General features: G+C 37.3%; 1 protein-coding gene across 4 annotated transcripts in view; it reads right to left on the reverse strand.

The window, feature by feature from the left end:
- Positions 1-17,170, reverse strand: part of EBF2 (EBF transcription factor 2) — a 250,146-nt gene that overhangs the window by 71,533 nt on the left and 161,443 nt on the right. For all 4 annotated transcript variants that reach the window (XM_026671320.2, XM_087969954.1, XM_087969953.1 and 1 more), the window contains exon 7: positions 7,545-7,626. In XM_026671320.2, coding sequence (XP_026527105.1) covers positions 7,545-7,626 — 82 coding nt within the window. The remainder of the gene's footprint in view (positions 1-7,544; positions 7,627-17,170) is intronic.

Here is a 17,170-nt window from a genome sequence, read left to right on the forward strand (position 1 = left end):
TTTTTTAATATGAGAGTTTTCCTTTTCATTTTTTTCAAGTGCAGAGAAATTAGTATTTTAGCCCTTGTTGAATCAAATTTGCACATCCTGGAAGACATGTATATAAAGTATCTGTCTTTGTACTAGATTCTAAATTATGAACTAATGCCAGTGTTATGGATTCTTCCCAGTGTATAATAGCTAAAACTAGGGACACAGTTCAATCCATCATTTACTGTTGCAGTTCTCAGCATTCTCGTAAATACTGGCTCCTTTCACTCAAATATTTTTTATTCTATATTGAGTAGGCAATTAAAGCAGGGATATCAAACTTTTTCAGAGTTGGGAGTTCCCCTTTGTCTTCTATGTGCTACAATCCCCTCTCAACCTTCTTCCTTCCAAGATGAGATCCTAGTACTATAAAGTTTATATGAATTTTTAAGTGCCAGGACAGCAAGAAATATACTGGATCTGTCCCCAAGTTAGATGACACACTTGTCTCATCTAGGTCTTCTCATCTCTCCAACCCTGTTAAGATTTACATATTTATGATACCTGGGAATACATTGTGGGATTCTTTCTCCAGAATCTATGAAACTTCCTGGATTATAAGCTTTATTCACAGTCATGATATGTGGTGTGAAAGGTGGAAAGCTGTGCTTCTTCTTCATATATGTCAACCTTTTTTTTAATGCACACAAATTGCCCTTTCAGAGGATGCTATAAAGAGGCATGGCAAAAACTCTGATCTAAAACAATATAGCACTTGGAATGTTGTACTAGGACTTGGATCTAACTCAGCTTTGTCAAAAATTCATTTGGTCCAGATCCAACTAAATTATGGTCTGGGGCCTGGGGAATGTAATGGCATGGTGAAAGTATAATATTCATTATATTGAAGTTTTTTTTTGGGAAAAGATAGACCATGTTTAAGAGGTTAGGAGTATAACATAGCCTCTTGACCTCTTGAAGAATGTCATGAGTGATGAGTAATGTTCTTAGAAGAGACAAGGAAATATCTGGAAAGTAAAAGACCGCCAGATGATTTTTTTTTTCTCATTTCTATTCTTAAAAACCAAAATCTCTGAAAAATATGTGGGACTCATGCCCAAGAAATGCAATCATTTTGTCACAAATTTGGGTAAACTTGAGATGCTGGAAATTATATACTGCTCATAGGCTGTGGTTTGCTCATCCCAATATAAATATTTAAAATTTGCTAAAAAGAGTTTTTCTTCTTTTACTTCATTTAGCAATAAAGGCTATTCCATGTTCTGGCTCCTATTAAGTTCTGGGTCAAAGGCTGAACATTTTTGACTTTTCTAAAATTTGTTTACAAATTGATTTCAGTTTCAGCAATTTCCTATCTGACTGCTGAGATGTATGCAAAGCAGATGGTCTCAAGGACTGAAAGGAGAGGATGTAGACCCTTGGCCAAAGCAAAGCAGTTGGGGATGGAGTAAGTATATTGGGGGGAAACTTACTAAGAAACCAATTTGAATAGCCCAATGAGTTAGGAACATCTTTGAAATAGTCTCTACTAAGGAAGTGTGAAACGTGAAACTCTTCAGATATTGTCTATGGAGATTCTCAGTCATCCAGGGTTATCCCAAAGGTGCTTTTTTCAAGAGGCAACTGGACTTTCTGTTTTTTTCTTTGAAGATGTTTCGCTTCTCATCCAAGAAGCTTCTTCAGCAGAGCAGAGCTGAAGAAGAGCAGAGCTGAAGAAGCTTCTTGGATGAGAAGCAAAACGCCTTCAAGGAAAAACCAGAAAGTCCAGTTGCCTCTTGAAAAAAGCAACTTTGGGACTCTTCAGATATTGTTGAACACAAGTAGTTCTTGACTTTTGACCATTCATTTAACAAGGTACATTGTACAAAGGTACAATGGTACAATGCCCTTGAAGTTACAACCATTGCACTACCCCAATGGTCACATAATCAGGTATTTGGCAACTGGCTCGCATTTGTGACCATTGTAGCATCTTGCTGTCAGTGATCGTGATTTGTGACCTTTCCAACCAGCTTCCAACATATAAACTCAACTGAGGAAGCCAGATTCACTTAACAACCATGTGATTTGCTTAACCGACTGATAAAAATGGTTGTAAAATTGGGTCTGCTCATATGATGATTTGCTTAATAATGAGAGTGATTGGAATTCTGATCCTAACTAGAGTCATAAATGAAGGACTATCCCAGCATCCTTAGACAGTATAGCTGACAGAGAAGAATGATGGAGCCCTTGGTCTTACAATATTTAAAGGCATATCCCACATGCGGTATGAGAATGTGATGGGATTTATGAACAGCTGTCTGATATGGTGGGCCACTGAGGCAGGACAAGAAATAACGGATGGAAACTAATCAAGGAGAAAAGCAAACTGGAATTAAGGAGAAACTTCCTAACAGTGAGGACAATTAACCAGTGGAACAGCTTGCCACCAGAAATTGTGGGTGCTCCAACAATGGAGGCTTTTAAGAAGAAACTGGATAGTCACTTGTCTGAAATGGTATAGGGTCTCCTGCTTGAGACGGGGGTTGGACTAGAAGACCTCCAAGGTCCTTTCCAGCTCTATTCTGATTGATTGAGTTTGAGAGGACTGTTTCTCGAGATGTGGCCTCAAAACTCCACATGGACTCTGCCTGTCCAGCAGAGGTTATATTCAACAGGTTCTGACCAGTTCTGGAGAACCGGCAAATACCGTCTCTGACTGGAGATTTTACAGTGTCCTTCCCCTGCCACACCCACCAAGCCACGCCCACAGAATCAGTAGTAAAAAAAATTGAATCTCACCACTGCTGTCCAGGATATTTTCTAACTCAAGAAATATGAACTCAGCATCAGGGAGTTATGTACTTCCTGTACTGAATGAAGTTTGCTGGAATGAGAAGGCCTTCCTGAGCAATGGTTTCTTTTTCAATCCTTAGTTATTCTTTGGGCTTGAGTTATGTTTTAGTTCATAATCCCACCCCTCATCTGGCTCAATTTATAACTCCTAATTTTGTGGCCTTGGCCTGGCTGGTGGGCTGTTACTGTTTTTCAACCTATCTGGTCCCAGTAAACATGACAGCATGCATATCATCATTGATATACTTAGCAGCTGTGAAAAGACAGTGTTTTAAAGGGTTCAGGGTTAAATCCATCAGCTAATATGAGGCAAAAAAGGAAAAAGTTGCATGCATCAATGCCTATAAATCATCAGCTTGTGTGAACAATCCAAACAAATTGCAACATTTATTCCAGAATTCCAGATTATTTCATCTGTATCAAATCTGTCCAGGACAATTATTACTTTTCCCTTTGTTCTGAAATTTGTCTGCACAGAAGCACATTAGAAAATATTTTTTTTAAAAAAAAAAAATTTTAAGCTCAAGATTTATCTCTTGTCATTCTACTGGTAGGTTATTCAACCTGGCTAAAAGATCCATTAGAATACATTGCATCTAACTAGAGATTAATGAAATAATTTGCATAACTTGTTCTCTTTCCAAATTACAATCAGGAAGGAGAAAAGGGACAAATGTTTTAAGATAGTGGCAAGATATTCTCTTGCAAACCATATACAGATAATCCTTGACTTACAACCATTTGTTTAGTGGCCATTTGAAGTTATAATGGCAATGAAAAGAAGTGACTTATGACCTTTCCTCACACTTATGACCATTGCAGCATCCCCACCGTCATGTGATAAAAATGTGGGCATTTAGTAACCAGGATATATTTATGATGGTCGTATGGTAGCCATTTGTGACCTTCCCAGCTGGCTACTGACAAGCAAAGCTAATGGGAAAAGCTGGAATTGCTTAACAACTGCAGTGGCTGTGAAAAAAAATGGCTGTGAAAAAAAAAAGACTGTAAAATCAGCTGCAACTTACTTAACAACCATCCTGCTTAGCAATGGAAATTCTGGTCCAAATTGTGGTCGTATGTTGAGGACTGCCTGTATGTACTTCGATGTGCACTGATAGCAGTAGCACTTAGACTTATATACCTGTTTACAGTGTACAGCCCTCTCTAAGCAGTTTTACAGAGTCAGCCTCTTGCCCCCAACAATCTGGGTCCTCATTTTACCCACCTTGGAAGGATGGAAGGCTGAGTCAACCCTGAGCCTGGTGGGATTTGAACTGCCAAATTGCAGGCAGCTGGCAGTCAGCAGACGTAGCCTGCAGTTCTGCACTTTAACCACTGTGCCACCGAGGCTCTTTGATGGACAAAATTCCATGTGCAGAAAAGCATCTGCAGTCAGATACGCATGTAGATGATATGTTCAGAATTTCTGGAAATCTTTGGGGGAGTTTATTTATTCTGCTGCTATCAAGCTCAAATGAAGTCTTTTTTAAAAAAAAAACAGGTTAATTCTTTGGGGTGCATGAAATTTGGACATGTGACCTATTCTCAGGAGGAAGTTGCACATTATCGGCAAGCTGACACATACACACCCAAACCCTTAAGATCTGAGAGCTAGATTGTTTTAACATAAACATATATAATGTGTGCATGTCTTTCTCTCTCTTTCTGCACGAATATATATACACTGTAAAGCATTGGAAATAAACTAGCTCTGAGATTAACTCCACCCAATCATTTTATTTTACACTGTTATGAAAGCAGCTTCATTCAAACAAGAGTCTAAGCTATATCCCCATTTATCCGTCTCTTCAGCTCTGATGCAATCCATATCTTTCATCAGTTCTGGGTTATATCATTTCTCGGACTGACAAGTGTCCTCGGTAACCCGAAGCAAAACCATTAAACATCTTATTTGTTTTTGTTGATGCTGAGGGCTGGTCCTGGGATGAAAGGTAACAGTTTTAGAGTGCAGAAGGCATAACGATCCTTCAGGAGGGTATTCATGTTATAAAAACACTTTGAAAGGCTGACTGGTACCTCTCAGATCTTCAGATTAAAAGCTGTTTAATATTTGTCCACTTTATGCCGAAGAACAACATGCAAACTGTTATGTAGTCAAAATCACAGCATCCATGAAGAAGGAGATGATAGCAGAATTAGGGGATATCAAAGTTCTTAAAGGAAATATTTATATATTTAAGATATAAACTTAACATACACCTCTCCAAACTTGATTGCAGAAAGTACGACTTCAGCAACAGAGAGGTCAATGCCTGGAACACACTACCTGACTCTGTTGTCACATCCCCAAATCCACACTCCTTTTCCTTCAAACTAACCACTATTGACCTCACCTCCTTCCTAAGAGGTCTGCAAGGGGCATGCATAAGCGCACAATTGTGCTTACCGTCCCTGTCCTATTGTCCCCAATTATTTGTACCCAATTTATGTATTTATACTCATGCTTATTATCCTATAAACTATTGACAAATAAATAAAATAAATATCTAGTTTAATAAAAAGAAGGGCTGAGGGAGGGGGGTGACAAGATAGCAGGGTTCCAATATTTGTGCAGTTGGAAGAGAGGGTCAACCTATTCACCAAAACATATGAAGACAGGAAAAGAAGCAACGGATGGAAAGTACTCAAGGAGAGAACCATTTTCTAAAAATGACAGCAATTAATCAGTGTGACTAAAACACTCGTTCACAGTCACAGCCTAGGAACTTATGACCATTATCCTCGAATGCCATGTGAACCCAGGAAAAGACATGGTTCTTTATGGCACTGCAGAAAATGCTCTAGCCATAGTTCCATAGTGCCAAAGCTATTTTGGAAACTGAATCCAAAGTATTGGACAGCCCTACTAGCATGGACTCTTCTGCTTTCCCCAGAGACAAAATGAAACTTCAGGAAAGAGGACAAACTACTGCTTAAATTATTCAAATCTAGCTTTTCTACGGAGAGACAGCTTTAAAAATTAAGGCTTCACAAATCATTGAGCTGATATTTCAATTGGATAAAAGTTGGGTTCTCCTTGACCATAAAAGCCCCTTTCAACTGGTAGTGTTGGAAGAGGCCTTGTGTGTATATCTGTGTTTATGTGTGTTTCTATGCAAGTGAAGCAAATCGTGATACATTCTGGTGTTTCACTGAAATACAATATAGCACAACCAACTTCTAGAAGCCTGATAGAAATTTTCTTTCTTTCTTTTTGTTAAAAGTTTTTTTTTATTTTTTGACAACAAACATGAACAAACATAAACACAAAACAACAAATAAAACCTTCTTTCATTTGTACAGTGTGTTGGTTGGTACATATTTCTTGTGCACAATATCTCTGATAGAAATTTTCATATCACTGACCTATATAAACATTGCAGATTTCTGTGCAATTTTTGGTGGATTTTTCTGGTTTTTAATATTTACTTCCAGTTTCCCTTTTAAAAAAAAGTGTCCATTGGGGAAAACAGACTTACTTAATAATCACTATGTTCACTTAGCAACCACTGAAAGAAAAGTTATGGAATTGGGAGCAGTCGAATGTTAACATGCTTAACCACTTAACCACCTCCATAAGTTATGACTATAATTCCACAGAATGGAACAACTTGCCACAGGCAACTCATCGTGGCTAACTCATCATGGGCTGTGAGACAATTTAACAATTCTATTTATTTAAAATAAATAAAAATTTGTTTTAATTTTTGCCATTCACATTTCATCCTGTCCCTCCTTTTTTAATGATTCTATTCCATCATTTCTTTGATATTAATGTAACTCTTGTCCTGCAGTGAGTTGTCCTGTGATGAGTTAGTCATGGCGAGTTGTCCCACATTGAGTTGGCTGTGACAAATTGGCCATGGTGAGTTGGCCATGGCAAATTGTCATAATTTCAGGCTGAATTACAGTTGTAAATTGAGGAATACCTGCATCAAGAATTGATAACCAGACTTGGCAAAAAGAGATCAGTACCATTTATAGTGAGAAGGTGGGGGGAATCACTGCAAAAGTCTTATATCTGTGTCACCAGGCATAAGCAATTAAGAGGTCAAAGAGAGAGAGAAATAAATAAGATTTAGTGCCTACATCCCTTCAACCTTCTTCCCCATCCGCTTTGCCTCCCTTCACAAGGTTTGCAAGCAGAACCCTTCATTTCCTCTTGTGTTTCTATTAGCCAGTATTTTCAATTCATCAGCATCAGCTATGATGAAATTGGTGGCAGATATTCCTCAAAAGCAGCTGGCACACTCTCCCATGAGTCTACTTGCTTTCGCTAGGGAGAGTTCTTAAAGTGACTAGGGCTGGAATAGCTACAGGTGAGAAGAAACCTAAACTGAGTGTTGTGGAAGTATACAACTTCCTGGTACATTAAGAAGGATATTTTGAAAAAAAGTGTAGAAGGATCTGAGGTTCCTGTATGCAGTTACATGTGGGCATCTCACTTTGGAGTGTCAAATCGGGTACACATCTCCAGTTGGTGCAATGTCTCTTGGGGATTTTCCTGCTCCCAAAATGGGAGTAAGCAAGGATTGAACATGATAAACACAGAGAACAAAAACCTTCCACAATCTATGATGGGGGTTATCATTTACTGTCATCTCGTTTATTACCTGCAGCGTCAGTGATGAGCAACAGAGAGATACTGCCGGGAAGGAAAAAAAAAAAAACAGACAACTTACTTACTTAACAGCTGATCCCACATCGCTTACCTGGAATCGTCGCATATCTCGAGGGTTTCCTGCAGTCTTCAAACAGTTCTGGTTGCACTTGAGGAAGAATTTTAAGAAGAATCTGCAAGGGGAGAAAAGAGAAGGGACTTGACACCTTCCGTTTTTAAGAAATTAAAGTCTGATATCATTTAGTTGCTTTGTGCCAATGTGTTTGTGCCCTGTGGCTGGAACCATCAGGGGGATATCAACTGCCTGTCGAAAAGGAAACTGTCAATTAAAACAGATTAAAATGACATTTCTGGCTGCATCCATAAAGCAAGATCTGAAATGTTCGGGAATCAGAGATTCTTCCAAGCTTTGTCACCCTGAAGCCATATAAAGAAAGATAGAAGGAACACAAACAGAATGAATTTATATATGCAAATATGCAGTCAGAAGCGCAGCAAACATCTCGTTTCCTTTTCCCTGAGTGTAAAGGACATTCAGACATTACTCTGTAGCAAAACTGACTTCCTCTGGGAAGGTCCACACCGAAGTTAGAACTCCATCAGGATACTTTGATGTGTTTATCTTAACGATAGAGACGTTTTCAAGGGTGCAGCTCAGTTGTAGAGCTCTTTGTGGGGTGAGAAGAAAGTGAAAAATCTATTTACAAAGTTCAGTTCCCTCAAGTTAAGATCTGAAACTGGCCATAGAATTGAATTTGATTATGTTTACTTTCATGTTTTTCTCAAAACAAATATTTCTGTTCTGTAAGATTTTCACATTAATGCACATATTTGTAAGAAATCTAAACAAAAACTGCCTGTATGTTTGACACCATTTCTCCAAATGTACATTTTTTTCCTCTTTGCTTCTTTTGTTTTTCAAATACATCAATCCAACATTTTGAAGAACAGGTTCTTATTTCCTTTCCCCACCTACTGTATCCTCATTTTTATACTTTCCCTAATTTTGACAACATTTCCTCCTAATTTATAGGCACCCCCCACATTCTCTCTGACATCCAGCCCATGCATATTCTGGAAAACATGCCTTTCTTCCTTTTGTGAGCTTCATAAAATTTAGCAAAGAAGCATGCATAATGCAAAGGAAAGATAACATGAAGAAAAATCAGTGATATCCAAAAGCTACTATGGTTGGGATGTTGAATGCCCGTCAGGGACAAAGGGTTAAACTTCTACCGAGTGTATTATGTTCATTATGTAGCCTTGGGCAAATCTCTGCATTTCACTTTAAGACATTTTACAAAACTTCTGGGAATTTAAATTATAGAAATGCATACATCAGTTGCTCACAGAGCCTTCAGCCCACATATATTCTAGAGGGTTGCCTTATTTTGTGCTGTAAGGCAACATTTATAATACTCCTCTTCTAATTTTAGCTTATTGATTCTACTATTGTTAGAAATTGGTACATGGTATTCTCAAGTCTATCCCTAAATGTCTATGGAGATTGTCAATCACCCAGGTCATGGTTGTTCCTGAAGAAGTTTTTTGGGATGAGAAATGGAATATTTTTAAGGAAAAAAACAAGGAAATCCAGTTGCCTTTTGGAAAAGCACTTTTAGGTCAGGTCCAAGTCTTTAAATATCATAATACCATCTGTATGCATGCAACTTTATTGTGTTGGTTGAATATTCATGCAAGGGGATGCAAATTTGTGATGTGGGAATTAGGGTGTGGTTCTGCTTAAGAGCTAATATGTTGGATTAATATAGATGAATCCTAGATTAAAATTCCCATCAGGAAAATGATAAGCTTCTATTAGGTCAGGTATTATTTTTTGGCCAAATAAGTGGAATTGTGGTAGGATAAATATGAGTGGAATCAGTCTTAAGAGATGGTGGCACCTGGCCAAATTTGTCTAGGCTAAAAAAAACAACCTGATGGTTTAGACTTGGTTAGTACTTAGATAAGAAATCTCCAAGAAATGCAGAAGGAGGAAGGAGTAGTAGTAGTAATAGTAGCAGCAGTAGTAGTGGTAGTAGCAGTGGATACATTATTGGAGTCACTGAAGATTAAGGTTTAATTGAAGAATAAAATTAAAATATACTAATAAATATGAAGAGGAATGTTGTTATACAACATATTTGTTTTCATCGGATGAAGCATCAATAGTCGGACATTTGAAAGTTAGCTGAAGGTGTTTTCACATGCCCAAGCTAATCAGTCTTAAAATATTTTATGACTTCTTTAGTTCATGCAACTGCCTCCATGCTCTTAAATTTTTAACCTTTGTTTCTAGTCCATTTATTTGAACTTAATTTAAATTTTATTATAAGTGCTTTACTTTTTCTAATGGTAGTTATACTTTATGGCCTACTGCCTAGAGAATGTTTGTTCTGAGTAGGAAGAAGGTACTGTAAATCAAGGGTAGGTGAGTTAGCACAGAGGCCCTCAGCCAATTTAGTTCTTGAGCAAATTCCAAGCTTTTTGAGAGGAGTTTAAAATCCTTGGTAAGAGTTCTGTGTCTACTGCTTGAAAAAGAAGGTAGAGAGAGTAGGGAAGAAAGAAAAATGGGAAAGTCAGAAATAGACAGACATCTCTGTCTCCCTCTCTCCCTCTGCTTTACAGTCCCCCCCCCCCCAAAAAAAAGGTGGAGGGAATACAATCCTCAGCAGAAACAACACTGTCCACTGTTGCTGTAAATAAAAGTCATATAAAAGAAACATATTAGTTCTATGTTATTTCATTTACTCATGTTTTACAAGAGAAAAACCCACTTTACTACCCTGGAATCCTCTCGGTAGTAAATGTTCTAAAAAAGAACAGATGAAGACAAGTACTTGAGACTTGTGCTTTCAAAAGGCCAGATGCAGAACTACTTACGGAGTCCTTCAATCACAGAGCAAAATAACTCTAGCAATATGTAAATGGACAGCACTGGAAGACTTCCTATCAACAGGACAGCTACTTTCCAATAACTCACTATCTTATATTTTGTTGCCGTTCAACATCACTGCATATAAAGTTTTCAGGAAAGATTCCATTATCAGTCAGAATATAGTTATTAGTATATATTTCCTCTGTTAACTTTCCTCTTTATATATAGAATACATGCCTGGAGTTATCCTATCATTGGTATCTCATTTTCCCAGGAGTCTCCAGGTCTATCTACCCTGATCAGCCTGTCCCAGCCTTGGGTCTTCTGATATGCTAAATGTGCAACAGCTAGAATTTCTAGGAAGTTGGAAATTCTGAAGGTACAACCTCAAACATCTGGAGAACACTAGGGTGGTGAAGACTGGCTAGAAACAAATGCAATGGAAATATGTTGGAAATAAAATAATAAATGTATAGCTTTAAACCAAATGTAAATTGTTTTAAATTTGATTTTAAAAAATTGTTTTGTAATAGAACTGTCAAAGTTTGGAATATTCTGCCCAATGTAGTTGTCTCAGCTACTAATTTTCATAGTTTTAACTCCAGCTTAACTTCAATGGACCTCATCCCATATTTAAGAGGTCCTTAAGCAAGCGTGGATCAGTGCACTAAATGTGCCTTATTGTCCCTGTCACATTTTCCCCCATTTTGCTTGTTTGAATTTGTAATTTTTGTTTGATGAATAAGCATTAAACAAACAAACAAATATGAAATAAATATGTTGGACGTGACTGATTGGAATTTTGCTCTGTAAGCCATTCAATTAAAAAAAATTAAAGGAAAACAAAGCAAGAGCTAGCTGAAGTAGGTAGCTACATTTAATTAAATTTGGTTATTCCCCTAGAACTTAAATAAGAGAAACTTGCAAAATCCAAGGAGGATGGATTGGGAAATAAAAACAAACCATTGAAGACAATAATGGCAAACTAATTTCATACTGCTGCCATGGACATGGCATGTGGTGATCAAGACTCAAAATCAACTTGAAGGAAACCTTTAGCTGTTAAACAAATGCCAAGGCAATCCATGGCAATTGATGTTCCATTTTTGGGGCATGCTTGGGCTACAGGGACTTGTATTCTGGAGCATCATTTTTGTGTTAAATATATGACCTGACAAAATCTCAAAGCATTATGCCTAGCCACAATAGCTATACACTACAATCCAAAAGTTGAAGGTGAATATGGATGGGTGGGGTGGACAAGAGAAAAAACGGCATCTTGCAGATTGAAGGATTTGACTATTAACTTTTCAACTGGTATCTGCATAAATATATCCAAAATAAAAATGTGTTTCAAGAAAAATGGATATTTTCCAGTCGTTATAAACTATGAATGTTGTTCCATAATTTGAGGGTGTGGATCTAATATCTCCAACTGAAACAGCAGGAAAGTATTCACACAATAAGGAGAGCAGGGAGTTTAAAGTGTGAATAGCATTTTGTTTTGTAACCTACAATCCTGCACTATATTAGCTATGCATGGGGAAACTGTAAAACTGAACATGGCCTCAGGGGGTCTGGATGAGCCACTCTGGGCTCAGGAGCTAAGCAGGGTCAAGCTGGGTAGCTACTAGGAAGAGAAACTATCATGCAATACTAAGTCTTAAGGCTGGACTGGGGTATTTAAGGCTTTAGGCTAGATTAGGAAGGCAAAAAAGCACCCTGGAAAAGCACACTCACAAACCATTGCTCCTAAGCAAATTACGCACAAAAGGGTCTCAAATGAGCATTTACATTTTATCTGAACTTTGCCAAAATTAGAAGTGTAAAAGCCAATCGAATTGATTCCGCTAAAAAAAAAACACATATTATTCAAAATGCTGCAGAGCATAGATTCGGCTCTCTGTTTGTTTAGAACTGTCTTTCTTCTATTGTACTTGAATTTTTTTTTTCTGAGAGAGATGATGTGGGGTGTGTGAGAGAGAAGAGGGGGGAGAGAAAGGGAAGGGGGGAGGGGAAAAATGTGAGAAGAAGAGTTTATTCCGGCATTTTAGTGGCGCATTTAAATTGCAAGGCGGGGGGGGGGAAAGCCCACAGATTTAACTGGGACACAGAAAATTTATGAAGGCTGCAGGACAAAATAAAATGCATTTATAGAAGAGGGGAATAGTTGGAAGGCGGGTGGGTATTGAAAGTCAACTGGGAACTCAATGAACAATTTATTTATTTATTTCCCTTGCTGAGTGCTCGTCTAAAAAAAAAAAAGCTTTTGCAGTAAGTTAAAGTCCCAGGTGAGCTAGGCCTAGTTCCCTTTCTGTTACTATGACAACGAATTTTTACTGCAGTCCCAAAGTCCCTCTAGAACTCACACATTCATGCTTTGAATTAGAACTTTAAAGGAGAAAGATATATATTTTTTCCAAGGTTTACCAACAAGAAAATAAAACATATATGCACATACACACAAACACAAAAGAAATAAAAAAAACAAGGGAGGAAAAAATGTGTCTTTGCACATATTAAAGTGTTATATCTTTAATAAAATTCTAGTTTGTCAACTTCCCAAACTATAAATTAAAAAAAAAAACAGACACAAAGGAAATGCAACATATCTGAATCTGATTCATTTACAATTATTCTTAAATAAACAGCAAACGTTATTAAGGAACAAAAAAATCTTTAAAATGATACAATATATTGTATACATAATTCTTGAAAACATTGGCTCTTTTTTAACACTGCATAAATGAATTTTGATTTTCATTAAAAAAAACAACAACAAATAAAAACAAACATAAATCTACAAAGGATCCAGAAGCAATGGGCAACAAATATAACTGTGTGACAGCGATTGAAATATTTACTTGCGGTGTTCTGGAGTTTCAATGTTAAACTGATGTTGAAAAAGACTGAGCAAGCAGAGCCAGGCAACCTTATAGAAGGGAGAGGTTGCATTGAGTAGTTTGGAGAACCGGCAAATATCATCTCTGAGTGGCCCCGCTCCCATCTATTCTCTGCCTCCTGAGCCACAGCTGATAGGCTGGGTCTCCTTTTGTTTCCCTACACAGGAGAACGGAGCTGGAAAGCAGGTTAGTGGGGTGGGGAGGGAATGGGCATTTTGTAGTATCCTTCCCCTGCCACACCCACCAAGCCATGCCCACAGAACCGGTAGTAAAAAAAATTGAATCCCACCACTGATATTGTCATACTGGTCACATGGAAGCATGCTCAGACAATGCTGGCTCGCTCAGCTAGGAAATGAAACTATATACATTTATATGTTTATATCACACACTCTATTAGTCAGATCACCAATTTGTAGCATTAGATCCAAACTGTAATTTCCTTCTCTAATTACTTAGAAGAAAGCGAAGCCCTGCTGTTGGAACCAGAGTTATGCTAATGTCCTTCTCCAAAATGGTCTGGAGATCACCCCTCATTGCCTTTGGAGGAAATGGCACTATTCCCAAAATCAATGGACCACTTTCACAAAAGGGGCCTCCACCAGGATTTAGTTGGCACCAGACCTCCACAAAGGAGTTATGGTCTTGATGGATCACCCAAGATCTCAAAATAAGAGAGTTAGCAGACACAGAAGACAAGATAATAGAGCAAGTAGCTTTCTTTGGCTGATTCCTTTCTCACAGCTCGAGCTTGGCTCCAAGTTAGGCTAAAGTTGGTTGTAACTTAATACCAAACTAGGTATTTTATTAAAGGCATTATCATTTTAAACCTCTGAGAGGTTATGAAGTATATTGTTAATTTGAATCCCTCATTTTTATCTTATCACATCCTAAGTCAATATAAGGGGTTTTTTTTCTTAAAAAAAAGTCAATGGCTTAGCAAGCAGGAGCATTTGGGAAAATCCCAACTACTGGAGTAAATCTTGGGATTAGATTTTTAATTTACTAGGCTGATTGCCTTGAATGAAAAATATCAATCCAGCTGATCCTTTCATATGCTGAACCATATTTATACGAAGTCTGGGGAAATAAACCACATTGTTCTGCCCCATAAAAAGTGCATACACTTAATATCCCCTTACCTGGATTACTCCAATGCGTTACATATGACACTACAGTACACTGAAGATCACTCACAAACTTCAACTAATACAGAATGCAATCAGATTCCAACTGTTATATCTGGCTTCCATATTTAACCCTGAACTCTCCAGGGGCAAGTCAGTTGGGGGTACAACTATAGATAGATAGATAGATAGATAGATAGATAGATAGATAGATAGATAGATAGATAGATAGATAGATAGATAGATTTATTGTCATTGTACTCAGAACCTGAGAACAACGAAATAAGGTGCTCTTTCACAACATACAACTGAACTATCACCTTCTATTGAGCAAAAAAGAACAAACTAGTCAAAATTCCTGTGTTCCTCCCATGGAACTCACTACAGCAAGAAGTAATGATGTCCACCGACTTGGAAACTTTCTCCCTCCCTCCCTCCCTTCCTTCCCTCTGTCCCTAAAAGTCAACTTTGGAATCCCAAAGGTCAACTAGACTTTCTGGTTTTTCTTTGAAGACGTTTCACTTCTCATTCTTATCATTTTCCAAAAAAAACCAGAAAGTCCAGTTGCCTCTTGAAAAAGCATCTTTGGGACAACCATGACCTGGATGACTGAGAATCTCCATACACAGTCAACTTTGGAACTTGATCCATCAACTTCCTCAAATGCCATTCTAAAGAATACAGAAATCCTTATACACACAATTGTTTCGTGTGCTCTTTTTTCTTTTTCTTTTCTTTTACAATTTTTTTCCGTTTCTACTTTTGTTTTTGTTGTTGTTCTATTTAATGGAATAAAAACCCACTCTGACCACTCCCTCCAAAATAAGAGGTAAATTGGAACAGGTTATGTCTAACAACATTTATTAAGATGGAGAATTGAGATGAGACTAAGGGCACTGAGTATATTCAGGCATGAAAAGGAAAGGGAAATAAAAATTATACCTCTCTCCATAACAGTTCAGTTTTCTATTTGTCGGGAAACATTTAGCATAAAACTAAAGCTTCCAGCATAGGAGAACCACATATAACCACATGTCTTGTTGGCTTTGTTCAGATGTTACAAAACAATGTAATTTCTTACTATGTAGACACCATTTTCTATTTGATATTTTGCTGATTTCTCTTAGTAATTTTCCAAAAGTTTTCTTCCCCTGTGTAACTGGTTTTTGTTTTAATCTCTTTTTTCCTCTGGACGCCCAATAATTTCTTTCAAAATTCTCTAGCTGGTATTTTTGAGCTGATTTGATCATTGGATGAGCAAGGGTGCTGGTTCCAATAATGACATTACTCATAATTCCCAACTGGAAAATGTAAAATATGAGCTTCTTTCAGAAGAAATTTGATGGACAAATAGAAACACAATGCAATGAAAGACAGAACATTCCCAAATACCTCTTGACCATTTTGTCACTTGATGGTTGTAAAACTGCCACCTTCCCCTCCTGAGAATATTATCAACATTCTCTTCTCCTTTGAAAGAAATTTCAAAAGCTTATTCTCTTTCAGCAAACAGAACGAGAACAGGTAGAAAAAAAAGTGGAGAATTGTTTTGCATAATATTATTCTCACTCTTCTTTCCTTTTCTTTTGTATGCTAGAAGCTTAGAAGCCTCTGGTTCTGATTTTTAATTGACAATATTCCCCATGATATCCAAGCTATGATTTGCTTAAACCAGAGTTTGATATGTTTTATTGTTTTTTAAAAGTTTTGTAAGCTGCTATCTTTTCATCTTCTGGGTGAAAAATTGTATATGTAAAATAAATACTAAAAAGCAAGATTTGAGGTGGTGAATTGATCCTCGATTATTATTGGCATTACAAAAGACTAATTGTGTAATACTTTGACTTCGAAATATTTATTACAAAAACATAGGGGATATGAAAGATTGAGCATTAAAAATTCTACCATTTCCTTATAGGCTTATTAATTACTCTAGAAGCAATATAAAAGAAAATATAATGCGGACCCTTAAGGAGGATCGAAAGAAAAGCTAATTTATTTACTGTTACAAACTGTCAAATCCACAAAATGTATGGTCTTTCCTGGTGCAATGGAATAAATGGGTGTGTTTAAGAATAATTCCTTGTATCACTACGTATTTCAGAATAAAATTCCTTTCTTCAAACTAGATGACTAAATTTGCTCTCTCTCCAAGCACATATTAAATGGAATGGAAATCTCTTCTTTGAACGTATCCTTTCTGTTCTATCAGCTGTTATGATCAGGGACTCAGTTTGCAAAGTTACAAAGCTATTTTTCAAGTTGCCACAAACTATCTTCTCTAAAATTCGATAGACAAAAAGAGGTTGCCCTTGGCATTAAGTTATGTGAACAGAACGTCCATGCAGCTCACACTGAGAAAGGGTTGCATAGACTTCTTGTTGCTTTCATAGACTTTTAAGACCGTGTAACATCTGGTTTCCAAAGTGTAGCCAGAGCAAACTACAAATATACTTGTCAGCCTGAAATATATGATAAAAGTACTACATATTGGACTTGATTTCATTTCCATCTCAAAGTTCTTACCCAACTTTTGGGACTTTCAGTTAAGAAACAGCAAAACAACAACATTTTGCTTCATAATCAAGCCAGATTTCTAGGAAATGATGGATTAGATAAAAAAATAAAAGTAAAGGAATCCCTGCAGATTTTACTCCGCGAGTCGTTGCCAACAATAGGGGCTGGTGCTCACCTCCAGGCCATTGAGCAAGCCCTGTATGAAGACATTCCACAGTCATGTGGGCAGAACGACACTATGGAGTGCTGTAATGTTTCCACCAAAGTGGTACCTATTAATCTAGCTGCATTT

This window comes from Notechis scutatus, chromosome 7 (genome assembly GCF_049901735.1).
Source record: "Notechis scutatus isolate UNSWTSFEM ecotype Mainland chromosome 7, rNotScu1.2, whole genome shotgun sequence".
Taxonomy (NCBI): domain Eukaryota; kingdom Metazoa; phylum Chordata; class Lepidosauria; order Squamata; family Elapidae; genus Notechis; species Notechis scutatus.